Below are 26,219 nucleotides of genomic sequence, written 5' to 3' on the forward strand. Positions count from 1 at the left end.
TTTGGACATGTTATCAGGAGGGACCAGTAGCTGGAGAAGGATATCATGCTTGGTAAAGTAGAGAGTCAGTGAAAAAGAGGAACACCCTCCATGAGATGGACTGACACAGTGGCTGCAACCGTGGGCTCAAGCATAACAATTGTGAGGATGGTGCAGGACCGGGCAGTGTTTAGTTCTGTTGTTCATAGCATCAATGGCACCTAAGAACAACATTATACTATTATTATCAATATTATTGCTATCATTACTGTTGTTATTATACCCTCCCCTCTCCCCCCACCACTTCCTCCTCTTCAGTCCTGCTAAGTATATGACACTGTACTAAGCACTTGCCTCATTTAATCTTCACAATAACTTAGCAAAGTATTGTACCCATTTTACAGATGAGAAGGCTAAGACCCTAAGTAGATGAAAGTATCACATGTAGTAAGTTAGGCTTTTAACCACTACCCTATACTGTCTTTGGGTACCTGGGTGGCTCAAACACTTAATTACTTGGCTGCTAATGAAAAGGCTGGAGGTTGGAGTCCACAGAGAGGCACCTCGGGAGAAATGCCTGGCAATCTGCTTCCACAATGTCACAGCCATGGAAACCCTACGGAGCACAGTTCTACTCCGACACACATGGGGTCGCCATGAGTCAGAACTGACCCAACAGCAACTGGTTTTATACCGCCACCATACACATTAATTCCTTATGTATTACAGGAATTTAAACAGGAGGAAAAAATCCAACACAGCAAAAAATGAGGCACAACATATTATCTTTATCAATGTAAATGTCTCTGAATGTTTTTGGTGAATTTCTTCTGAAAACTGTTATTCAGCCCTGTATGGAATCTTTTCTTTGGAAGATCCTGGAAAACATTTTTGCTTCTTAGTCATAGAGAAGGCATTCTAAAGTTACATGAAGTATATCTCACTTCTCACCCAACATAGCACAGGCTGAGTAGTGGGTGAGTGGTCTCAAGGAAGGCGGGCCCACCTAACCACAGAGATGCTTTCAGGAATTCTATTTATTCTCTAATTGCTTTATCATTTTTTCCTGATTATAAAAGAAACACAGGTTAGCAGGAAAAAAATGGAGGGAAGCATAGAGACCACCTACAATCTCACCACCTAGGGATAACAAAACCAAAAATCAAAACCCATTGCCGTCAAGTCGATTCCAACTCATAGTGACCCTACAGGACAGAGCAGGACTGCCCTATAGGGCTTCCAAGGAGCAGCTGGTGGATTCAAGCTTCTGATCTTTTGGTTAGCAGCCGAGCTCTTAACCACTGCGCCACCAGGGCTCCTAGAGGGAACAAGTAGCTATTATGTGGTGCGCATTCTTTCAGATGTTTTCTTTTAGGTGTCTACATAGGGCTGTTAGCCACCAGGACTCGTAGGTGTGGTGCACATTCTTTGAGATGTTTTCATTCAGGTGTCTGCACAGGGCTGTTAGCCACCAGGGCTCCTAGAGGTGGTTCACATTCTTTCAGACGTTTTCTTTCAGGTGTCTACATAGGGCTGTTAGCCACCAGGGCTCCTAGAGATGGTGCACATTCTTTCAGACGTTTTCTTTCAGGTGCCTACATGGGGCTGTTAGCCACGAGGGCTCCTAGAGATGGTACACATTCTTTCAGATGTTTTCATTCAGGTGTCTACATAGGGCTGTTAGCTACCAGGGCTCCAAAAGGTGGTTCACATTCTTTCAGACGTTTTCTTTCAGGTGTCTACATACGGCTGTTAGCCACCAGGGCTCCTAGAGATGGTGCACATTCTTTCAGATGTTTTCATTCAGGTGTCTACATAGGGCTGTTAGCTACCAGGGCTCCAAGAGGTGGTTCACACTCTTTCAGACGTTTTCTTTCAGGTGTCTACATAGGGCTGTTAGCCACGAGGGCTCCTAGAGGTGATGCACATTCTTTCAGATGTTTTCATTCAGGTGCCTACATAGGGCTGTTAGCTACCAGGGCTCCTAGAGGTGGTGCACATTCTTTCAGGTGTTTACATAGGGCCGTTAGCCACCAGGGCTCCTAGAGGTGGTGCACATTCTTTCAGATGTTTTCTTTCAGGTGTCTACATAGGGCTGTTAGCCATCAGGGCTCCTAGACGTGGTGCACATTTTTTCAGACGTTTTCTTTCAGGTGTCTACATAGGGCTGTTAGCCACCCTGAAAAGCACACATACACATTCTCGTGCTATCCTCTTTTTTTCTGAACACCGTTCCATGTCAATAAATAAATATTGACACATATCATAAAGAAAACATTCTACATCCTACTTTGGTGAGTAGTATCCGGGGTCTTAAAAGCCTGCCAGTGTTCAACTAAGATACATTTGTTGGTCCCATCACATTTGGAGCAAAGGAGAATGAAGAAAACCCAAGACACAAGGAAAATATGAGTCCAGAGGACTAATGGACCACATGAGCCACAGCCCCCACCAGCCTGAGCCCAGAACTAAATGGTGCCCAGCTACCACTACTGATGGCTCTGACAGGGATCACAATAGAGGGTCCTGAACAGAGCAGGAGAAAAAGGTAGAACAAAATTCAAATTCACAAAAAACGGTCTGACTTACTGGTCTGACAGAGACTAGGGGAACCCCGGAGACTATGGGCCCCAGACGCCTTGCTAACTCAGAACTGAAGCCACCTTTCAGCCAAAGATTAGACAGGCCTATAAAACAAACAATAACACAGGTGAGGAATGTGCTTCTTAGTTCAATCAAATATACGAGACCAAATGGTCTGCCCAAAGCAAAGCCGAGAAGGCAGGAAGGGACAGAAAAACTGGACAAATGGACATGAGGAACCCAGAGTGGAAAGAGGGAGAGTGCAAACACATTGTGGGGATTGCAACCAATGACACAAAAAAATTTGTGTATAAATTTTGGAATGAGAAACTAATTTACACTGTAAACTTTCACCTAAAGCAAAATCAAAATAAAAAACAACACATTATACATATTTTCATGCTATCCTATTTTTTCCTGAACATCATTCCATATCAATAAATATTGACCTCCATTACCCTTTTTAAAGACTGTGCGGGGCTTCAAATTGGTTCAGAATCCCTGATGAGAATTTGCATTTCCACCCCAGATATACCGAATCAGAATCCACATTTTAACAAGATCTCCAGGTGATTCTTATGTATAATAAAATTTGAGAAGCACTGCTCTACTAGGGGGAACCCTGGTGGCAAAGCGATTAAGTGCTACACCTGCTAACCACGGGGCTGGCAGTTGGAATCCACCAGGTGCTCCTTGGAAACTCTATGGGGCAGTTCTACTCTGCCCTATAGGGTCGCTATGAGTTGGAATTGACTCACCTGCAGTGGGTTTTGGGTTTGGCTCTACTAGTGGTTCTCAGAACTGATCCCTAACCAGCAGCATTAGCATTACCTGGGAACCTGTTAAAAACAAATTCTCAGCAGGGTTTCGAACCTGCAGGAACTGGTTTGAAGCCCTGAGACTGTGTAGTATTTCACTGTGTGGTAGGCCCTAATTGACTTATGTAATCAGTCCTCTATTAACAGGCACTTAGATGACTTTACATGTTTTTCTCTCATAAAATGGGACAATGAGCAGTCTGGTACACATATCTATGCACGCTTGACCCATTATTGCTTTAGGATAAATTCCTAGAAGTGGACTTGCCATTATTTTACTGACTTTGTACTGCTCGAACTTCATGCGGAGCCCTGGTGGTGCAGTGGTTAACTGCTATGGCTGCTAACCAAAAGATCAGCTGTTCAAATCCACCAGCCACTCCTTGGAAACCCTATGGGGCAGTTCCGCTCTGACCTATAGGATCGCTGACTTGGAACTGACTTGACAGCAATGGGTTTAAACTTCATGCAGAAAAGGTGTGCCAAATTTACCTTTTCAAAAAGAAAACCTTAAATGTTAAGAGTAATAACATATTCTACGTTTCTAATATTTAGATAAAATGGCATTTTGTATCTAAATATCTAAAATATCAACTCAGGCCTCTGATTATTGCATTAAGTTTACACTTGGAGGGGGAAAATTCTAAAATACCCAATAATCTCCAGTGGTTTCATTCTCCACATGATATATCTTGAAAAGTTAAACTCTAAAAGAACATAGGAAAAGAAAACATTTGCCATCAAGTCAATTCCAACTCATGGTGACCCACAGGTGTCAGGGCAGAACTGTGCTCCAGAGAGTCTTCAGTGGCTAATTTTTCAGAAGTAGGTTGCCAGGCTTTTCTTCCGAGGTACTTCTGGGTGGATTCGAACCTCCAATCTTTCAGTTAACACCTGAGCATGTTAACCATTTGTATCGCTCAGAGACTCCATAAAGAACATAAAACCAAACCCATTGCCATCAAGTCAATTCCAACTCATAGCGACTCTATAGGTCAGAGCAGAACTGCCCCCATAAGGTTGCCAAGGAGCTGCTAGTGGGTTTGAACCATGACCTTTCTATTAGCAGCCGAGCGCTTAACCACTGTGTCACCAGGGCTCCTAAAAAGAACATACTTGCTGCAAAACACGCAAATCAGTACAGGATGTTCAAAGGCAGGAAGGGAGGCAAAAAATAAACCAATTAGTTGGATCATTTATCAGGTCACCAAATCTGCATCCCATACAAAGGCCCAGAGAGAAGGGATGAGGGAGATGAGAGAGAGAAACAAAAGGGAGCGATGCTCAGCACTTGGATAATGGCCAGATGGAATTATACACAGACGTATATACCTACATGCTCTCTACACACCAATCCTAGAGCTAATCTCCAGGAGCTAGACCACAAGAGGAATCTTTGTATGCTTTATTTAACCAAACATATGCAGAAAGGGGGTTGGGAAGGCCAGAATAAAGAGTTCGTTAAGGTGAGAGTGCCTAGCCAGCAGCCTGGGGGCTGGTCTCAATTAGGGGATTCCCCTCAAGAGCAAGTGAGGGTAACAGGAACGTCAGGCTTAAGACAGCACAGACCCCTGTCAAAGCCAGCACTCACGACAAGGCTCACACCAAGCTCTGTGGAAAACTGAGCAAGGTGAGAACATTCTTTGCCTACCCAAAACCCAGTGCCCTCAAGTCGATTTCCGACTCATAGCGACCCTATAGGACAGAGTAGAACTGCCCCATAGAGTTTCCAAGGAGTGCCTGGCGGCAGCCGTAGCACTTAACCACTACGCCACCAGGGTTTCCAACATTCTTTGCAGTAAATAAAATTAGCTGGTGGTACAGGATACAGTGTGTGCTCTGAGAAGGGAAGGTCATGACTAGTAATAGCTTATGCACTCAACTGCCATCCTAATGCAGGAGATGAGGGCATGATATCAAGCCACCACGTCAAATGCCCAGTCTGGGAGGTGACAAGTGGCAGTGTGACACCACAAACCCATAGGATGTAGGGGTCTAACTTCCTATAGGTAAGAGGACCAGCAAACTATGGCCCACAGGCCAAATATACATCATAAGCTAAGAATAACTGTTCAATTTTTAAATGGTTGGAAAAAATCAAAGAGGAATAAAATATTTCATGGCACATAAAAATTACACGAAATTCAAATGTCAGCGTCCATAAATAAAAGTCTTATTAGAACATAGCCATGGCTGCTTTCACACAACAGGAGAGGTAGTAGGTCTGACAGAGATCCAGCTGGCCCACAAAGCTGGAAGTATTTATTCTGTGTATAGAATTGAAATTTCCATACAATTTCCCTGCATAGAAAAGTCTGCTGACCTCTGTTTCAGGCCATGGAGTCCTGGGGTGGAATGCATGGTTAAGCCCTTGACTACTACCTGAAAAGTTGCTGGTTCGAATCCACCCAGAGGCACCTAGGAAGAAAGGTCTGGTGATCTGCTTCTGAAAAGTCATAGCCTTGAAAACCCTATGCAGCACAGTTCTACTCTGATACACGTGGATTCGCCGCGCGTTGAAATGAACTCGAAGGCAACTAGTTTAGTTTTTGGTTCTAGGCCATAACATTACGAAGCCTTTGTTTGGCTCATGGCTCCAAACCTGTGCAGGCTTGCTTGGCTACTGACATAACCAGGATTTAGACATGACCTGGCAGCCTAAAAGAGACTGCAACCCCATTGCCAAGAACAGTGGACAGGTCCAGTGTGTCCTGTATATGCTGGGAGTACCTGCCCATGGTAGCCAGAAAAAAGTGAAAGGTTTTTGAGTTGAAAGTAGCATGATCTCAGATGATCTATGTGAGGAACTGAGGATGACTGAATATTCTGTCTTTGAGAGGACGTATTAGGTCTCTCCTTCTAAAGGTGAGACTAAACTCTTCTCAAAATGGCTACTGTCTTCTGAGTACTTACTAGGGGCCTAGGGGTTAAGCGGAGTCCCTGGGAGGTGCACACGGTTAATGCACTGCTACTAACCAAAAGGTTGGCAGTTCAAGTCCACCCAGAGGTGCCTCCGAAGAAAGGCCTGGCAATCTACTTCTGAAAAATCAGCCATTGAAAACCCTATGGGGCACAGTTCTACTCTGACACACATGGGGTCACCGTGAGTCGTAACTGACTCGATGGCAACTGGCAGGAACCAAGCCAATCCCCCTGTATTTATTATCTCATTTAATCATCACCTCCTGAAATGACTGGCCCAAGGTGAACACAACCAAAAGCTCACGAAATGGGAGTCAAATCCAGGTCTGAGTCTAAAGCCTGTGTTCACAGGCACCATCTCATCTGAAAGCAGACGACACCAGAGCTCACCACGACTACATGAGAGGAAAAGGGAGAGACCATGGAAAACCGGAAGCAAGTTTATTTTTACAGCCATAAGCATTTCAAGTATTTTATTCACATATCTCATGTTCTTTTCATTCACAATACCCTCTCTTTCTTCAAAGTTAAAAAGAAAGAAAATACAGTTCACGCTCTGCCAAATTCTTGTCTCTGTGGAGAAAAATCAACACAGGTATCCAGTTTTGGAGATGTTTTAAAGATGTCAGAATCAGACAGCCAGAGTTATAGGCGAAACTTCCATTCATGAGGCCCCTGGGGTGCCTGTAAGGGCCCCAAAAGGAGGAGTGAGGAGGCAGTTTTAGGGATGATGGACTACAAAGCACATGCACAGTTTTTTAATTTAGATTTTTCATTTAAATTACAGGTGAGGAGGTAACGTGAAATGCAATCTTCCTCGGAGAGACAGTCAGGATGCTAGGGAGCTGCTACTGTCTCTTTTTTGCCCAGCATCAGTGTCCTCAGCTTTTCTAACCACACCATTTCCTTCAACCTTCCCCCAGGTGTCTACACTGCAAGGACCACTTGTTCCTAATTCATTTTTTAAATCCAATTTCTTGAAATGTTTTAACTTAATACTTTCAGCATACCAATTTTAATAACTTATTATCAAATAACATGACTCTACTTTTTTACACGTTTGCTCAGGTATTTATTTTTGATCGTTGTGGCAAATGTTACCCAAACCTAGCTTCCAGGTCCCTCCTATAGGCCAAATGAGGAGCTCAAAGTTTTTTACAGAAAACATCATGCCACCCTCCAACACATACACGTTATTAGGTGGGCTCTGTTCAAATGAGGAACCGGAAGGTAAAGCAGGTAGAGCAGCTACAGGGAATGGGGGAGCCCAGATTTGAACTGAGGTCCGCCTTGGCATAGAAACTATGTTTTCCCCATCATGCTCTGCAGTCCTGCCAAAGTACAAATGTGTTTTCTTAGGACAATTATTTCCTAGGCAAATTTCAAATTTGCTAGAAGAGCAAAAAAGAGAATGGAGCTGAAAGAACCACTTACTCCAAGGGCTGGCATCATACTCATGTCTCTGCTTATCCATTGTCAATTATCTGGTCTGAATTTTTAGATATAATTTAAAAACAGCCACAGTGGCCCCAGGACTGGCACAGCAGGCTGGCTTGCCCTCTGTTTGTATGCATGGCCTATCAACTGCTGGCAACGCTCTCCTGTAGGAAGAAACCCAAGAGTTTTTGCACCTCCAGGACCTCCTGGCTGGGGGAAGACAGCTTTAAAAGGCAAGTACTGAGCACAAAGATCCACTTTTTCTTAATTCTTTTCTCCTAAGAATGAGTATTCTTAACTTCCATTCTATTTAATAAAAAAGGTATGTCTCACTTTGACCCCTGGATCTCTTTTATAAAACAGGTATAGACAGACCCTCTCCCCAAGAAAAATACACATACACAAAAAAAGTTTTGGTCACAACTACAGAGGCTTCAGGAATCCTTTCAAGTCCACTCATGGGTTCCTGGAGGCCCACAGACCCTTCTTCTAAAATAGAATAACCCTTCTTCTAAAAGCGTATGACAGAAATGCCTTCATCGTTTCACAGGCCCAGGGTGAAGCCATCAGCCAGCTCCCTCATCATTCTTTACACTTTCTGAAGGTAAATGGTAAATGCAGACTCCGACTAACTTCCTTGACTAGTCCCTCATACTCTCAAAGAAAACAGAATGATTTGAGTAAATCAAAGTCACTAAATCTAAGGTCATACAAGTTCAAAGTCCAAATCAGTTTTGTTATAACTTAAAATCTGCTACTTCCATTTCTGTGTTTCTGTCCACAGACACCTCCTTAGAAACGAAACTTCTAAAATTTACTAAAATATCTTCCCTTGCTATAAACTGTTTTTCTAACATATATGCATACGTGTGTGCGTGCATGTATACACACACAATATGACGACAAAGCAATTAGAAAAATTCTTAAATGTTCAACACAAATTTGTGTCAATGCACTTGTGAATTAAAGTATGTAGATGGAAAAGGAGATTTTAAAGAGGCCATAAAGGTTCACATTATGTTGTGTTTCCCACTACTGAATCAAGAACTTTCAGGAACGTTTATTTTCAAGTACACCTCGTACTTTAACCCTTTCGCGCTCACAGGTACCTGTAGGGACCAAGCACTTTTTTCTGCCTCTGAGCGTTTATGGGAAGCTGCTGGACCACTGACAGTCTGTGCCACCGAAAGGCAGGGGTCTTTAGGACTGTCTGAGGGTGAAGAAACGGGCGTGTCCTGCAACAATTACTGTTTTTGCAGGGTATTGTACAAAGTGTCTGAATTTCTGGTAGGAAAAACAAATTTTGAAAATTTTTATTTGTTACATATATGTACTAATAGGCCCCACTGGGGACGCTGGGGTATAATTAACGAACGCTACTTCATATGCACTGCTGAACATTTACAGTAGGCTTTTTTTTGTGGGAGGGGGCAAGGAAAAAAAAATCCATTCTACCCACCAAAAATTCAGATACACTCAATGATTCGGCACGCTTCCCTTAATGAAAACATAATATCAATAAAAAATTCAAAGCAGAAAATAATTGGTTCACAAAAGTGTTAAAGCAGGTCTTTGAACAGGCAACTTCAGGTTCAAAACCCTGCTGAGAATTTCCATTTCTAACAAGTTCCCACGCAAGGCTAAGGCCGCTGGTTAGGAGCCAATTCTGAGAATCACTAGCAGAGTAGTGGTTCTTAAAATTTATTATAAGAATCACGAGGGGATCTTGTTAAACTATAGATTCTGATTCAGTATATCTGGGGTGGAAATGCAAATTCTCAGCAGGGGTTCAAAACAGAAGAAACAGGTTTGAAGTCCTCCTTTAAAGTCTTGGTATTAATACATTAGAAATTTCTGAGCACTGTCCAACAAAATTATAAATTACTAACTGAACTTCTAAAAGTGTCTGCAAGGCTCTATCTGTGAAAAACTGACAGAATGTCTCGTGAAAATACTTCCGAGGGGCAGTAACACATTCCTATAAAAACATTAAAGCTTATTTTAAACCATTAGATACTGTTTCAAAATCAGTATTATGATAAAACCAAGTAACAATTTAAAAAAACATCATTTCATCACTTGACAATTACCTTTTGAACAACAACAATCCCCACTAAAATGTCACTGTGGCTAGATAATCGATTGAAACTTTCAGTTTACTGTTTGTAGTGAAGATTTAAAGCAATCCTTCTGGTTAGCGTTCCCTCTCTCTAAAACCCAGTAACTGAACAGTCTGATGCCATGTGGAGCCAGCGTTTGGGCCCAATAGAGTTTCAAAGCCAGGGGAGGTTTCATATCCTAGGGGACGGCAAGTGAAACCTCCGAATCTTCACTCACGGTAATTTAAAAATCGAAGGTGCTAATTCCTGTCACCGCTGTGAATGACACTATTGAAGTTTCTGGACTCGTGGATGTGTGTAAAATTTTGCATACGCCGACGTCTAGCTAGAGATTGAACACACTTTACAGCCATACGTTTGCATTTACAGCTCGTCCTCTTTGAAAGAACTAGGGAAAACAGGGAGGACCAGTCCCTGCTAGTAAAATACAATCAACAAAATTGAAACCACCGAATCCATCCTATACGACTGCTGCATCCGGATATGAAGACGCAGACAGTACTTGGGAGGCAAGAAAACGGGAAGAGAGTCACGACATGGCTCGGTAAAACACCAGAGCCGGCTCGGAGCTCAGCCCGGCGTCTTGCGCTAACTACCCATCGGTCCACCGAGGTCAACCCGGCTGCGCCGGTGCCCGGCTCCGGGCCGCCCCTCACCACTGCGCCGCTGCCACCTACGGGCACCTCGGCCAGGTGGGAGCTGGGGGACTTCGGGAAGGGATGCCAACAGCATCTGCAGGGCGCTCCGGAAACGTGTAACTCTGCGCGGAAAGCAGCGTTTCTCATTGGGCCCCCACCCCTTCACTTCCAACTTCCCCTTAACACCGGGACGGGCGCACAAGACTTTTTTTTCTTTTTTTTAAATCAAAGCAGCAGATGAAAGCAGCCCTCGGTGGCCGCCGGCGGGTCCCGCTCCGTCGGGGAAGGGGGTGCCCGGCGCTGGTGCTGGGCGCCGCCCCCCAGGCCGACAAGTTCCTCTCCCCTTCCCGCTCCCCAGCACCTCTCGGCCCGGGAAGACGGCGCGGCCGCAGGGCCCGAGGCGCCCCCCGCACCCGGCCTCCCCGTGGCCGCCCCGCGCCGCGCAGCCCTGAGGAGACCCGCCGGGCGCGCGGGCGCCAACTTCGCCGGACCCTCGGCCGCGCGCCCGGCTCAGCCCGGAGCCCCCGCCGCCCTCAGCACCCCCGGGCGCCAGGCCCCCCAGCGGCGGCCGGACGGGGTGGTCCCTGGGAGGGAGCTCACCTGGCGGCGGGCGGCGGCCTCCGGGCGGGCGCGAGGGGCGGCGGCCGGGGCTGCACGGACGCCGCCGCCCGCCGGGACTCGCCTCCACGCGCCGCCCGCGGCCGCCCCGGCTCACGAGGCGCGGGGGGCGCGGGTCCCGCGGCGGCGGCGGCGGCGCGGCTCAGACGGCGGCGAGGGCGGCCGCGGGCGGCGCCTCCTCCTCCATGGCTGTTTACCCGGCTGCATTGTGGGAGTTTGACCTCCGCCGCCGCCGCCAACCGCCGCCTCAGCTGGCGCCGCCGCCGCGCACGCCATGGGAGCCGTGACTGACGGTGAGGCCCCCGGCCGCCCCGGAGAGACCCTAGTCTTTCTCCCCGGCCGCCTCCTCAGGACCCCCCGCCGCTCCCCCGAGACCCTCGGCCGCCTTGGGACCCCGGCCTCCCCAGTCAGACCTGTCCGTCTCCCCCGAGACTCCCGGCCTCCCTGGCCGCTTCCGGGAGCCCCTGGGCCTCCCCGGTCAGACCCCTCGGAGCCCCTGGGCCTCTCCCGAAACCCCCAGCCGCTTCCGGGGGCGCTGGCCTCCGCCCGTGTTCCCCGAAACCCCCGGTGACTCCCGGAGGCGGCGCAAGGCATGGAGAGGGGGTGCTGGCAGGGGGCTGGGCGCCCACGTGGGGCCGGGGCGGCCGGAAGCCGGACTGGGACCCCGAGGAGGCCTGGGCTGCCCGCGAGGTGACGGGGAGCCCTTGTGGGGGGTGGGGGTTGTGGAGGGCATGGAGCTGGGGGTCCGAGCGCCTGTGGAGGGCTGGAAGGGGGTGGAAGCGCAGGGGTCAGGCGGGCTATCGGAGTGTGAAGGCCGACAGCTGGAGGAGTCCTCTGGGCAGACTGGGAAGGGGCCCCGAGCTACAGTGACTGGGAGTGGGGAGGGGCAGCTGGGGACGTCATCTAAAAGGAATAGATGTGGATGGGGTGCCTGGAGGGCAATCTGGGAGTGTGCCTGGAGACTTATTTGAAAGACGAGGAGCCACTATTGGGTGGGGGCAATAAAAGATTTGTGTGTATCCTAGGGAAGGTGGTTTGTTGGTTGGACTGGATGGAGGGAGGCTGGAGACAGAGGCTGAGTTTGTGGACAGTTGTGAGGGCAGCTTAGGAAGGTGGACGTGGTCAAGAAGGGCCCAGGGGGTGGTTTAGGGACTGAGGGCAGAAATTGTGTGGCACCCTGGGGAAGGTGGACAGGTATGATGAGCAACTGGGGGAGAGCCTAGCTTGGGGGAGGGGGTCTTTGGTCACTGGGTCTGTTAGAGGAGAGGGTGACCAGTAACTATAGATGCCTGTGGAGAGACCACTTCTGAAGAGTGGGGGGCAGACAGGGTCTCCATATTAAAGAGCTGGGCAATGGAAGGGAGAGTGCTGAGCCCAAATTTGTGGATACGGTAAGGAGTAGTGGAGGTGGGAGGCTGTGAACGATCCAGAAACCTCATGAGGAGTTTCAACTTTGCTTCATTCCAATTTCATTTATTCAGTAATATTTATCCTAGCTGGGCTAGGCCTTGGGATTACAGCCCAGAATGAACAGGCAAGATCTTTCTCCCTTTGAGGTTACAGCCATTCCGCGGGAGAAAGGTGCAGCAGTCCGCTTCCATAAAAATTTACAGCCTCCGAAACCCTATGGGGCAGTTCTACTCTGTCCTGTAGGGTCGCTGTGAGTCAGAATCTACTCACCAGCAATGGGTTTGGGTGTTTTTTTTTTTTTTTACTTTTCTTTCTTTCCCAGAACCAATTGATTTCTCACCTGTTAGCCATGTTATTTTATGCATGTTGCTGCAGTGGTCCTCAGTCTGAATTTATTTACATGCCTTATTCCAGAAAATATTTACTTCAGCTCACCATAGTGAGAAAATACAGAATAATGTAAATAGATGATAAAACAGGGCAAAAAGGACATTGAGACTAAGAAAAACAGGAGGAAGCCAGACGCGGGGCAATCTTTAAAATGCAAGAAGTGAAGTGTGGTGCGTTAGTTAAGAAAGCTACAAGTGGCTGGGCTCCCTTAGCGGCCCATCCAAGAGGTGAGACCTTTCCACTCTGAGCCAGTGTTGGTGACAGAACGCAGCATTAGATACCCTGGACAAACTTTTCGTCTGATTTAAACACTAGAGAAAAAGTTTCTATTTGAGGTCCTCATAAAGAGGAGCCAGTGTCGTTCTTCAACCCCTTTGTTGGCACTGAGAATCATAGGCTGTTTCTTAGCACATCTCTGTTATAGGGGAAAGTAGGCTAAATCACAATTCAGAAAGGCGTGTTAAAGCCGATAAATAGCCCGTGTGGTTAGGTGGGTAGCTCTGCTGGCCTGGTTAATCCAGAGCAGAGTTTTTTGCTTTTTGTAAGAATATTTTAGACCATAAAGGAAAAGACAAACCACAACGTCTTTGGGCAGTCGTCTATAACATGGGTTTCCTCATCGGAGCTTTTACTAAAAATCGAGATGTGAATAGTATGTGTGATCAGTAAACAAGTATCTATCGCGTACCTTATAGGCACAATGCAGGATGCTGGGGTTACAGCAGTAAGCTAGACAGAGTGCAGCCCTGCCCATTGGGAGAGAGAAGCAATAGCATGCAAACAAATAAGTAGATAAGATAATTTGTGAGAACGTTATTAAGTTCTGAAATTGATTATGTTCTGAGAAAGAATGTAGTGTAATGATGACAAAGTAATAGGGAAGAGTGCTGACAATTAGGTTAAGATACAGCCATCAGGTAAGACCTCTCTGAGATGTAACATTGGAGGTGAGACCTGAAGTGGAAGAAAAGGAGCTAATTATGTGAAAAGCCCAGCAAAGTGTTCCAGGTACAGACAACAACTAGTGCTTTGTGCCCTTTAGGAAGATAAGGCCAGTAAAGCTGGGTGCAGGAGGGCCAGGAGAAGTGAAGTCCAAAAGGAGGTCAGAGACATACACCAGAGCTCCCAAAGAGCCGTACAGACGATGGGAAGGAGGCTGGATTGCCTTCTGTTGGCACTGGGAAGTGATGGGAGGACTGTGAGCAGGAGAGTTAGCAATCTGATACATCTTGTAGATCACTCTGGACTGCTGTGTAGAGAATAGATGCTATGCAGGCAAGAATGGTCCTGAAAAGTTCTTGGAGAAGTACCAGTACCTGTCCCTGGAGCTTAGAAGAGGGTTGATGCCATCTTATGAATTTGAGGTTCCTGGCAAGGCACAGTGTCCTCATGTAGTCCTCACCCATGGGCCTACGTATTCCACTGGACTGGGAGCTTGTGCAGACGAAGCTCTATGTCCTGGTCCGGTACAAGGACACACTGGTAACGCTGAGGAACTTCCCTGCCTCAAAGGGAAGGAAGGAGTGGATGAACTGTAGGTAGTGTCGCCAACACCATGATTGTCTAGAAGAAATGGAGGTCCTGGGAAGTTAAGTGACTCATGGTCACACACCTACTTAGTGGCAAAACCGTTCTTTCTGCTTTCCCCATTGCCACCCCAGTGTTTTGGCTAACTGAAAACAGTTTACATATTGTTGTGGTTAATTTAAACTGTCTTAACAGTTTGTATTTTGCGTTAAAGTATGTACACTCAGATGTTTATTAGTGATTGTGTGTGTGTGTACACACCCTTCTAGTTTGTTTTTTAAATGCCTGTAAAAGGAGCCCTTCTCTGCAGCCAGACTTCTGAGTTTGAATGTAAGGCCTGCTTCTTACTTTCTGTGATGTTTAATTTGGGACAAATTACTTTCAGTTCCTTCATTGGTAGTACAGGGATAATTATATCTACTTTATGGGGTTATTGTGAGGATTAAGTGTGTTTATATGTGAAAAGCACTTAGAACAGTACTTAGTGTAGTGCAAACACTATCTGTTAGCTGGTCTGCCAGTAGATATACTTCTAAAATTTATATAAGCACGTACACACTCTCGTGTATTTTTACAGTTAATGATATCTCGGAGCTCTTTCTAATTCAGATCTACCTCATTCTCTTGTAGCAACAGGAATATTCTGTTAACTTTTCTAACTAACCCCCTAGTAAGCATTTAGTTTATTTCCAGTTTTTTACTCTTACAGATAGTGTTACAATAGAGGTATTCGTACAGATGTCTTTTCACACTTGTGGGAATAATTTCTAGAAGACAGATCAAAAGGTATATGTGTTTTTAATTTTGATGGAAGTTGCTAAATTGCCCTAGTAGCCAGCTGTTTTTCCACTGTAATCCTGTCGCAAATTGTTACCCCTTTCTATGAGTTTTCAGTCGGGATCCAGAGTGTTTAGGAGCAGTAATAACAAGCCAGTGGCGGGTTTGTAGGAACACAGAATTCCTTGCTAAACTGCCTTTAGAAAGGAAATGCTAATCCTCGTTAGGAGATTCCAGGATTACCAAAGAAAACCCAGGTTGCTGTCAAGTCGATTCCGACTCCTAGGGACCGTATAGGACAGAGTAGATAGAACTGCCCCATAGGGTTTCCAAGGCTATAACCTATGGAAGTAGACTGCCATATCTTTCTCGGGTTCAAAACGCCGACCTTTCGGTTAGCAGCCATAGCGTTTAATCACTGAACCACTAGGGCTCCTTGAGTCCAGGATTGCCAGCCCATTGCCGTCAAGTCAGCTTCCAGGATTACTACTGCGAAAAGCGAGGGAGCCTCAGCGCTCTCAGAGGTGCCCTGAGCTCTTAACAGTTTGGGGAGGCATTTTTGGTAATATGGCCGGAGGAAGAAGTTAAGTAACAGGGAAGCTGTTGTCACTGGTTGTCAAGCCTTGACCTGTTACAAAGGAGCATTTTGGAATTGATTCACTGCTACCCTCCAAGTTGTTTTCCTCTTCCTTTTTTAAATATTGGCTCCAAGATGTTCTGAAAAGTTGTTTTGTAATCAAGGTTTTCATAGCTTCTGTAGGTGAGTAACTATTAAGGGCTTTGAAAATGTTGTCGTTAGGTTCCCTCCAGTCAGTTCCCACTGAGGGTGACCTTGTAGGACAGAGTACGACTGCTCCGTAGAGTTTCGTAGAATGCCATCTTTATGGGAGCACATCCCCAGGTCTTTTCAGAATGTTGTCTGCGTTTATGAGAGATGTCGCTTTCATGCTAAAGTAGCAATGCTGGCTGTGTCATCAGAGGCCTGGAAACCCGAGAGGTGGCCTGGTGCCTGTAGTTGTTTCTTCCTGCTGCCCCATTTATGGAGAACGGAGTGCTGAAACCTAACCTCTGCAAAGGACTTTCTGAGGCTTATTTGGTGCCTTAATTAATTTCATATTTCTGCTAGGTATAGGTTCGCATACGAGACAGGAAGAAGTCTAAAGAATATCCCAACTTTGAGAGGAAAACTTTACTGTTCAGTATATGTGTATCGTAACTGATTTTAAAGTGGTTTTGAATGGTAGACCTTTTGTGTATGTAATTATGGTATAACATGTAACTGAGTCCAGTAGGAAATCATAAGTTCTAGCATTGTGGTTATAATCTACTCTTCAACCAAATCTGTTTTTTATGTCTTTGGTGTTTAACATTCCATTTAGGCGTATTGGATGTGAGATATTTTGAGGAAAATATATATATATACGCATACATAAATATATACCTATGTCCCGTGTACCTCATGTACCCTATACTGTACAGTAAATGATCAGGAAGTAACCATACTTCTTAATTAATATGCGGAGTTAATTACTGCCTCTTTTTCTTGACTCAGGAGCCCTGGTGGTGCTGTGGCTAAAACGCTCAGCTGCTAACAAAAAGGTCGGTGGTTTGAACCCACCAGCCAGCCCCTCCACAGGAGAAACATGTGGCAGTCTGCTTCTGTAAAGATTTACAGCCTTGGAATCCCCATGGGGCAGTTCTGCTCTGTCCTATAGGGTTGCAGTGGGTCAGAATCAACTCTACAGCAGTGGGTTTGGTTTGGTTGGGTTTTTTGACTTAGGTTTGCACTGCACAGTCTTGCCAGAAGCCAGAAGGGTGGTATCACCTAGCCATCTTCCTACAAACCTAAAGTCAGGGGGAAGGGCACCATCTGCAGAGCAGGTGTTAAGGATTTTGGTTTAAAAGCCTTTTCAGATATTTATAACATTAATAAAATAATTTCTAAGTCATCTTTATTTTTTTTATAAGGTGAAACAAGGTGCACCAGGATTACTAATATTAGCATTCAAATTGACTACGGAGGGCTTCAAGCATCACAGTAATTTTCAAAGTCAAAGTGTATGGTAAATAAAACGTGTTAGGGTATTTGGTGTAGAACTCATTGATGAGTATCATTAAAAGTAATAATGCTAATGGCATACTGTCCGGAGCTGTCAGCAACAAACCACCTTTACATTTAAAAGGAGCAGACTGTTCTCAAACTGGGAACTTTTTGTTTTGTTTTATTGTTAAAAAGAGCCCCGGTGGTGCAGTGGTTAAGTGCTTGGCTGCTAACGGAAAGGTTGGAGGTTTGAGGCCCACCAGCTGCTCAGCGGGAGAAAGATGTGGCAGTCTGCTTCTGAAAAGATTTATAGCCTTGGAAACTCCATGGGCGTGGTTCTACTTTGTCACATAGGATCACTGTAAGCCGGGATCAACTTGACAGCAGTGGGTTTGGTTTGGTTTTTGTTGTTGGCTCTGTGCTGCACTTTTGTGTTATTTCAGTGAATCTCATCCACAGTGAATTCTCTCCGTGTGCAACTCTCTGTGTACACTTTAAGCTGGAAATGCCTACAAAAACCATGACCTTGCAACATGAAGTTTGAGACAGAAACAAATTTGTGAGAGGTCATAACTGGGCAAAGTTTTGTATGCATAAATGCACACAGGTGTATCTACTCAAGTATATAGATCTTTCTTCAATTTCTACTTGCTTTTAAGCTTTTTAGGATGATACAAGTTGTAGGTTAAATTCAACATAAAACCCAAACTAAACCAAACCGGTTGCCATCGAGTCGATTCCGACTCACAGGGACTGTATAAGATTTTTTTTTTTTTTTGCTTTCCTACTATGGGCAGGAATTGCGCTCCTTTACATACTATTTCTATGAAGTTTTACACCAGCTCTACAGAGCAGAGACTTTTATTTCCATTTCACACATGAGGTTAAATGTCGAGTGCGCACACCCACAGTCAACGCTGTGGACTAACTAAAACGTCGGCCACCAGTTACTGACTTCTGGCGATGGGGGTGTTGGCTGGCTGTGAGGGGGCCATCTTGTATGAAAGAGGAGGGGCTGAGGAGGGAGTCTGTGACTGCCTGGACAGGGAACCCCTGTGCTGCCAACACTGGTCATGCCACACCCTTGCTCACGCCCCCAGTGCTGGCATTGGCCCTGCAGCCTCCCAGCCAAGTCGCTGCTCAGGCCTCACCTGTCTTTCCAAGTACTAACTCTGCTCCTAATTTCCTCCACGTTAGTTCAGGCCGTTTTGGTTCCTAACTGTGTATCCTTTGGTAGGAGCCTCTTAACTAGCCTCCCTGCCTCTTGGCTTTTACAGTTCATTTTGTTGACTGTCCCCGTCCTTACCCCCTCCCCCCACCCCAAAAGTTCTGTCCATGAAATTTAAGCAACTCATTGGCAGCAAGGGCCGAATTTACTAGTGTGGCATTTCCAGTACGACTCTCACAATCTGGCCCCCAGCTACCTTTATATCCTCAGGTTCCACCGTGGCTCTTCGTTCATCCAGGCTGCCTAGTGTACCAGCGGTCCAGATTCAGCCTCGCATTCTTTTACTCTGCTGTGGCTCACAGCTTTCTCTGCCTGGTATGTGAGGCAGGTAGAGAACTTCAGCTTTCTTTTTTATAAACAACAGCTAACAGATGTTGAGTACTCATATGGTTCAGATGGAGTCCCTGGGTGGTGCAGACTCTTAACGTGCTAGGCTGCTAACTGAAAGGTTAGAAGTTCTAGTCTACCCAGAGATGCCTCAGAAGAAAGTCCTGGCAATCTACATTGGATAAGTCAGCCATTGAAAACCCTGTGGAACACAGTTCTACTTTGGCACACATGGGATCTCCATGAGTTGGAATCGACCGACTCACAGCAACTAGTACTGGTACAGTTCAAAAACAAAGCAATATGAAAAGAACCCATCTTCCAGCCTGCCCCCGATCCCTGTCCTGTGTAGCCCCTTTTATGTTTTGAATAGTCTTCCATGGTATCTATGAAATACAAGCACATATGAATAGATATTCTTATTTTCCATGCATAACTGTTGTTCGGAAACCCTGGTGGCGTAGTGGTTAAGTGCTTCGGCTGCTAACCAAAGGGTTGGCAGTTCAAATCCGCCAGGCGCTCCTTGGAAACTCTGTGGGGCAGCTCTACCCTGTCCTATAGGGTTGCTATGAGTCGGAAGCAACTCGACAGCACTGGGTTTGGTTTGGAGTTTAACTGTTCACCTTGCTGTTTTCACAAGTTACCATAAGTGACCTCTGTACCAATACATACAGCACTTCTCATTCTGAGATTTTCTTAATAGTGCCATAGCATTCCATCATACCTTTGTACTTAAATTTGTTTACTTAGTCCCCTGTTGATGGACGTTTGGGTTGTTTCCCATTGTTGTTTTAGTGTTCGAGTGAATAAGCTGATGTATGTCGTTTTGCATATATGCCAGTCTGTCTGTAGGACTGTTGGGTCAAGGGTACATGTTTTTGAAATTTTGATAGATACTGTTAAAATGGAAACGCTGGTGACATAGTGGTTAAGTGCTACGGCTGCTAACCAAGAGGTTGGCAGTTCGAATCCGCCAGGTGCTCTATATCGGGCAGTTCTACTCTGTCCTATAAGGTCGCTTTGGGTCGGAATTGACTCAATGGCAGTGGGTTTTTTTTTTTTTTTAAAATACCCTTTATCGTTTTTGATCGATGCTTTTAAAGTATCAAAAGGCAGCTCAAATTTCCTCCCTTTTAAGGGCCTCCCATGATATCCCCTAGCCACAGGGAGCCTTCCTAAGCTCCTCTAATGTGTGTGTGTGGTCAGCTCTTTGACAGTCCAGCCTCCTTGGTGGGTGTGTGTGATTCTGCAGCTGGAGTGAAAGAGCTGGGGTCTTTATCTCCCATCCTCAGAACTTACTCAGGAACCTTGTGGACACATCTGCTCATTGATCACATATTCATGTCTTCATACAAGTAAAGAATCTCTGCTGTGGATGTGAAAATAAGTTGCCTGCTAGTCCTTGTTAGTATTTAATGAGACAAAGCTCTTTAGAGGGCAGATGGTCCCATGCAACACCACCAAATCCAATTTAAAAATATTTATTGAGCATCTGAAATGTACAAGACACAGTGCAAAACACTGGGGAGGAAGCAGAGATGAATAAAACACAGGACTCATGTAACCTTGGCACGGTAGAGGGGCATCTGACCTTCTCATCTAACTTCACGATGGGGAGGAGAGAGGATCACCATCAGCAGCCTAAAACTGACTCCTCTGAGGCAGAGGTCAGACATGCCTCCTCTTTTTTAGCAACTCCAGCCGTGCCTCCCACGCACTCTCAACTTCTCTGCTGGGTTCAATAATTTGTTGCAGTCACCACACAGAACTCACAGGCCATACTCACAGTTATGGAGTGTATTGGGGGTGTCACAGGTTACAATTCAGGATCAGGAAATACAACTCAGGATACAGTTCTTCGATTAGGACAGCGTCTTCTCAGCCGTATCCACAGGCGGCCCTCTCTCTGCCCTTCAGCCCCTCATCCCAGCCTCTGCCCTGCTTGAGAAAGTGTTAACAGAGCTCTTTAGTTCCACCAGTAGGTGCCCAGAGGTACCCCATTCATCCAGTAAGCCTCAGCCCAAAGGCACTCAGCTCTCTTGTTCCATGGGTTGGCAAGGCGCGTTCCCCCAAGTGCCTAGAGGCACCCCACTCTGCCAGGAAGCCTTCTACCCACAGGCACTCAGCTGTCTTGCTCACTATGGACTGGGAAGTTCATTGCACCATCTCATGCCAATCTCCTGGTTCTGCTGCCACCACTTCTCACCATCTCCAGTGTAATAGCTTTCTCTGTCTCTTGGGTAGAGGAGGTTCTCAGAGCTGGGACTCCTAACTCTTCCTTCTTGGTGGTAGTGAGACCTATCCCCTTTCCACCTCTGGGATGACAAAACTGACCAATCCCCTCATTAGGGTTCCATACACCTTATTTGCATGATCCCACCCCCACAAGTGTACCATGCACCTTATTTGTATTATTTGCAAGCTGTACAATCCCCTTCATGGGCCACCAGCACCTTATTTGCATAGCCCCACCCAGTTTTTTTGGTGGGAGTTAACAAGACCATGGCTAGAAAGTCCATGTAGAAACGATCCATCACACCGCAGCTGGCTTTGTGGATCCTTTTCCCATGTTAGGGAAGAGAAGTCTGGCCTGTGGGCTTGGCTTCTTTGGCCTGTACGGTGTTTTAAATGTTTCTCAAAAACGTTTGTAATTAAAGTATTGCATACATACATGAAAGAACACAAGTCTTTAGTGTACAGCTGGGATGATTACAAATGTGTTTTAAATGTTTTCAGGCAGTTGCCAAACTTTAAGAACCTCTTGAAAGATCCCCCCTGGACATAGTTCCCCTCAGAAGGGCACGCACTCCCGTTTCCCTCAGGTGCCACCTGCCTGCCCTGTGAAGGCATTTACACTGCAAACCTCTGGTCCTGGTAATAGAGCAGGAGGCGCAGGCATCTGGTGAGAAGGGGAGATAAGATTCCTTGGGGGCTGGAGAAGGGCAGAAACGAGGCCACCAAAGGAATGGTGAACAGTATCAGTGCCACCAGCTTGCCTCACCTGCTGGATGTTTACTTTTGCTTTTCATGAAGTTAAAACACGTTTGCCGTAAAAAATATATATATATGTCAATTTACTTCCTGCAGTCTCTTTGGAGACTATCTTTCATTTGTCTCAGTCTCCTCTAGTGGCTGAATACTGAAAGCACTAGTTTGTATCTTAAACTGTAAAATGAAAACACCTGATGAACCTGTAGCTTCAGCAGTCTGTCAGAGCCGTGACTTCAAGAGCCAAACCCAATTCTAAAAGCGTTTATCTGACGTTGTCACGGAATGCATTTTAAAACCAGAGTCATCTGCCTTCCAAAGCTTGTCTCCGCTGCACCTGCGCTCAAAAACATTTCTGCCTACACACAGGAACTATTGTTTGAAGGTTTTGATGTTGATTCGTCATGTGGGCTCTCCAGGAATTATTCACACTTAAAATTTAGTATTTTTTAAAAAATAATTCAGGTACATGGTAAAAAGCAAACAAACGAAAAAACACTACCGATGGCATATAGGAAAATTATGTCTTTTCTCCACCTTTGTCTGCAGCCCCTCTCGCCAGAAGCAACCATCATTATCAATTTCTTGTGTCCCCTTCTCTAAATATACATGCACATACTTGTGTGTCTAGGCACACACACACACACACACAGCCACCCCCCTGCACAAACGACAGCTTTCCTGCACCTGTTTTCTTTTTATTTTACTGAACACAGGCTATGGAGGTTTTTCTTGCTTTTCGGCATCAGTATTTACTTCCACGTTATTCTTTTGACTGCATGCTATTACACTGTATAAAGGTTTCACAACTGAACGATTCTTCACTGCTGAGTGTTTGGTTTGCAATGTCTACTACGAAGAGCAGTGTGAAGAGCATCCCTTCACACCTGTCTGTGCATGGGTGCACCTGAGTCTAGAGGAAGAGTTCCTAGAACTGGAATTATGGGCTCAGAAAAGTACAGGCTACACAGAATTGTGCCAGCTTCTATTCCATCTGTATATGGAAGTGCAGTCTCCTAACCCCGTTACCAACACTTATTATCAGGTCTTTTCATCTTTGCTAGTCTGATAGATGAAAGTATTTCGTTGCGGTTTTAATTTGCCTTTCTCTTGTTATGACCCAGCGTTTTTTTTTTTTTTTTTGGCCAGCTAGAGCACATACTCAGGGCTGCAGGGCAGGCAGGTTGGGGTCCCACTTGTTACTTGTCGTTATCATCTGCACTACCTTTCCGTTCCTTTTCTTCCTCCCTCTCCCCCCGCCCCCACCCCACCCTTAGAGCAAAATTGAGACCAGATTTTTTTTTTTTTTTAAATCTTCATGGGGAAAGAAATGTTATAGCTATGATAGCTAAATTACATTTCTGTGTAACAAATCCATTCCTTTTTCTCTGGCCCGCCTTCCATTCTCCTTCCCTAGTCTGCGTCTTTTAAATCTCCTTCCCTCTTCTCCTTTTACCATGCCTTTCCCCCCAGAGATGGAAACACTCAGCCCTACCCTCCTATCCGGACACATTTTTCAAAAAAACTTTCTTCAAGAACCACTGGGTTATTTCCTCAGTGGTACCTGAAAATTACTTCCACTCAGCAAGCCGCAGAGTGCCAGCTGTCTGAGGGCAGGGGTTTTCTTCCCTGGCTCATCCCCTAGGACGGGGCCTGACGCAGCAGACACTCAGAACGTCCTTTGGAAGGAATGTGTGAGAAGTGACAACAGTGACAAGAGCCAGAAGGTCATTCTAACTCCCGCTGCTCTTCCTTCCTCCAGACGAAGTCATCCGGAAGCGTCTCCTGATTGACGGAGATGGCGCTGGGGATGATCGAAGGATTAATCTGCTAGTGAAGAGTTTCATTAAATGGTGCAACTCTGGGTCCCAGGAAGAGGGGTATTTCATTTCACTCTTGTTTCTATGCCAGGGTCCTGATGTGATTCTAGAACATAGATTAAGGTCCTCTGAATAGTTTAGCTTTTCACTCACCGTAAATGTCCACTAGATTTCTGGCCTTTTCTTCTCTTCAGAGGCCTGTCTTATATTGATTACAACTTCCTGACATAAGAAGAGATGAAGATTAATTTCAGGCCCCTTTTGGCAGATCTTATAAATGTTTAGTATGATAAAATTACTGAATCAAGTATCCTTTTTTGTTAATAAGCTAATAAGAAACTGCTGCAAGGCCAAATATATATTCTTAAAAAATGTTTTAACTTAGAAAATTTATTTGAATTAGCTTTCTACATAGATAAATAACTGTCTAGAGTGAAAAAATTGTGAGAATTTTGAAGATAAAATACTATCTTAATCGAAATATTTTAAGTGTTTTAAACAAAATTCGAATAAGTAGTCATTTGAATTAAGCCCGTATTGGTACAAACAACAGTTTTGTTTTTGCATTTGTAACTAAGCCAGTTTATAAATTCAAGTAAACCATATGTGGTAAAGGAAAATGTTAAGGGTTAGATACTCTAAATCATTTTAAATAAAGCAGATGATTCTCTCAGAACCTGGTATAAGTTAATTAGCAAGTCTTTCCTGCAATATAGTAGTTGGCTTTTGGCAATCTACAAACACGTTTGTTCTGTTGTTCTCTCGTTTTCATTAGGTATAGCCAGTACCAACGTATGCTGAGCACACTGTCACAATGTGAATTTTCAATGGGCAAAACCTTGCTGGTATATGATATGAATCTCAGAGAAATGGAAAATTATGAAAAAATTTACAAAGAAATAGGTAAAGCAACTTAATTAATGTTTGAATTTGTTCCTATGATTTTAATTTTATGGTCTAGAGGAAAGAATACCTGCTAACATTTGTCTTTAGTTGGTGGAAATAAAAACAAGAACAATATTAATGCAAAGAATACAGTGAATGTTAACTACAAAAATATATTCCAGTATTATACAATGTTTTGGGATAGAGCTATTTTTTTAAATGCTAGCATGTATTTTGTTAGCAATGGAACTTCAATTTAAAAACACACTTTAAGATTGAAAATAGAGATTATACATGTTGTTATAACTATCTGAAAAAAACCCCACTTTTTGATATAGAATGTAGCATTGCTGGAGCACATGAAAAAATTGCTGAGTGCAAAAAGCAAATTCTTCAAGCAAAACGAATACGAAAAAATCGCCAAGGTAAGGGTTTTGAGGGATTTATTGTGCAAATACCCTATTACTGACTAGTGTCTTCATGCAGTGTTTAATGTCTTGAGGTAAAATCTTTAGCTAGAATCAATCCGAAGTGTAAAAAAGAATTAGCAGCCAAACTAATTCTTTAAAATTATATTAGTCTTTAAAATAGAGGAGAAGGAAAGCTATGCGATAAAGTTTGTGCTGGATTTTATTCATTGTCTAATTTGTTAAGTATATGAATATTTTTTAGGTATTAATTTTTTACTGTCTCTGGACGCTTTGCCTAAATAATGTCATGGTTAATCAGCATAGGCAATTCACACAACTACACTGGATTTAGGAATCGTTGTTGTCATTGAGAACATACACAACACTTCAGCAATGTCTGCATGTGCAATTCAGTGGCAAGGAGTTTTTTTTTTTTTAGTAGAACTACTTTAAAAAAATAGAAAAAATTTAAATTCAGTGAGCTTTTATTAAGTACAACGCAAGCAAACATTTACAAGCTGCCTAGTATCAAAGTTTATTTTTGTTCTGATCTTTTTTGTTTTTAAATTAGGGTATGTCCTTATGTACCCCATAAAAGCAATTTCAAAATAATTTTTAATGACATGGACCATTGCTCCCCATATAATGCGAATTGAAAAACACAAGATAAAAAAACATAATGTATAAGTGCAATTGTAATGTATATATGAAAAACTAGAAGGAAGTAGAAAATGTTAATGGTTATTTCAGGGTTGTTGAATTTAATAGTTTAGGTTCTTTTTCTTCTTTTTTTTTTTCTTTGACATTGACCATGCATTATTTTGTAATCCAAAATTTTTTATTAAAAGTATCACTCCTTTATTAAATTAATATGCTGAGCTCCAAAACAACGAACTTCACCTTTTAATGAGTTAAGATGAAGTTTAATTTCCTGTTTTTAAAAGTTGGTTTTTGAATTCATTATAAAACACACGTGCTCAAGTTTCAGTGGCCAATAGAAAGTAAAATACCAGCATAATTAATAAAAAAATTAATATTAATTCTAAGGTCATTTTAAAATATTTTGCCAACAGTGTTTTTTCTAGCTAAGGAGACTGTTAAGTGAATACTACTGCTTATCATTTCTTCAGAAAGGTTAGCAGGAGTCATGTGACTCATCATGGAGGATCCAGTGAGCAGAAACAGGGTTCCTGAATTTTAAGTCATTTCTTAGGTTTCTGAAACCTGTACCTTAAAGTGAGGAGAAGTGCAGTTTGCATTTCATTTGTCTAGGATCCGAAATTAACGGTAGGATATATTTA

General features: G+C 44.4%; 2 protein-coding genes across 4 annotated transcripts in view; one reads left to right on the top strand and one right to left on the bottom strand.

Moving 5' to 3' along the window:
* ATXN7 (ataxin 7) overlaps positions 1-11,147 on the bottom strand; it is a 193,780-nt gene extending 182,633 nt beyond the window's left edge. Inside the window, exon 1 of one of the 2 annotated variants that reach the window (XM_064274274.1) lies at positions 11,098-11,147. The gene's annotated coding sequence lies outside the window, so the exon portion shown is untranslated. Of the gene's footprint in view, positions 10,468-11,097 lie in introns of those variants that run through there. The other variant, XM_064274277.1, reaches the window with a different exon arrangement.
* The window catches only part of THOC7 (THO complex subunit 7), an 18,839-nt gene continuing 3,055 nt past the window's right edge, over positions 10,436-26,219 (top strand). The window contains exons 1-4 of one of the 2 annotated variants that reach the window (XM_010589701.3): positions 10,436-10,551; positions 23,566-23,683; positions 24,399-24,526; positions 24,847-24,933. In XM_010589701.3, coding sequence (XP_010588003.1) covers positions 24,418-24,526; positions 24,847-24,933 — 196 coding nt within the window. In that variant the 5' untranslated portion in view covers positions 10,436-10,551; positions 23,566-23,683; positions 24,399-24,417. Of the gene's footprint in view, positions 10,552-11,284; positions 11,409-23,565; positions 23,684-24,398; positions 24,527-24,846; positions 24,934-26,219 lie in introns of those variants that run through there. The other variant, XM_064274282.1, reaches the window with a different exon arrangement.

This window comes from Loxodonta africana, chromosome 22 (assembly GCF_030014295.1).
Source record: "Loxodonta africana isolate mLoxAfr1 chromosome 22, mLoxAfr1.hap2, whole genome shotgun sequence".
Taxonomy (NCBI): Eukaryota; Metazoa; Chordata; class Mammalia; order Proboscidea; family Elephantidae; genus Loxodonta; species Loxodonta africana.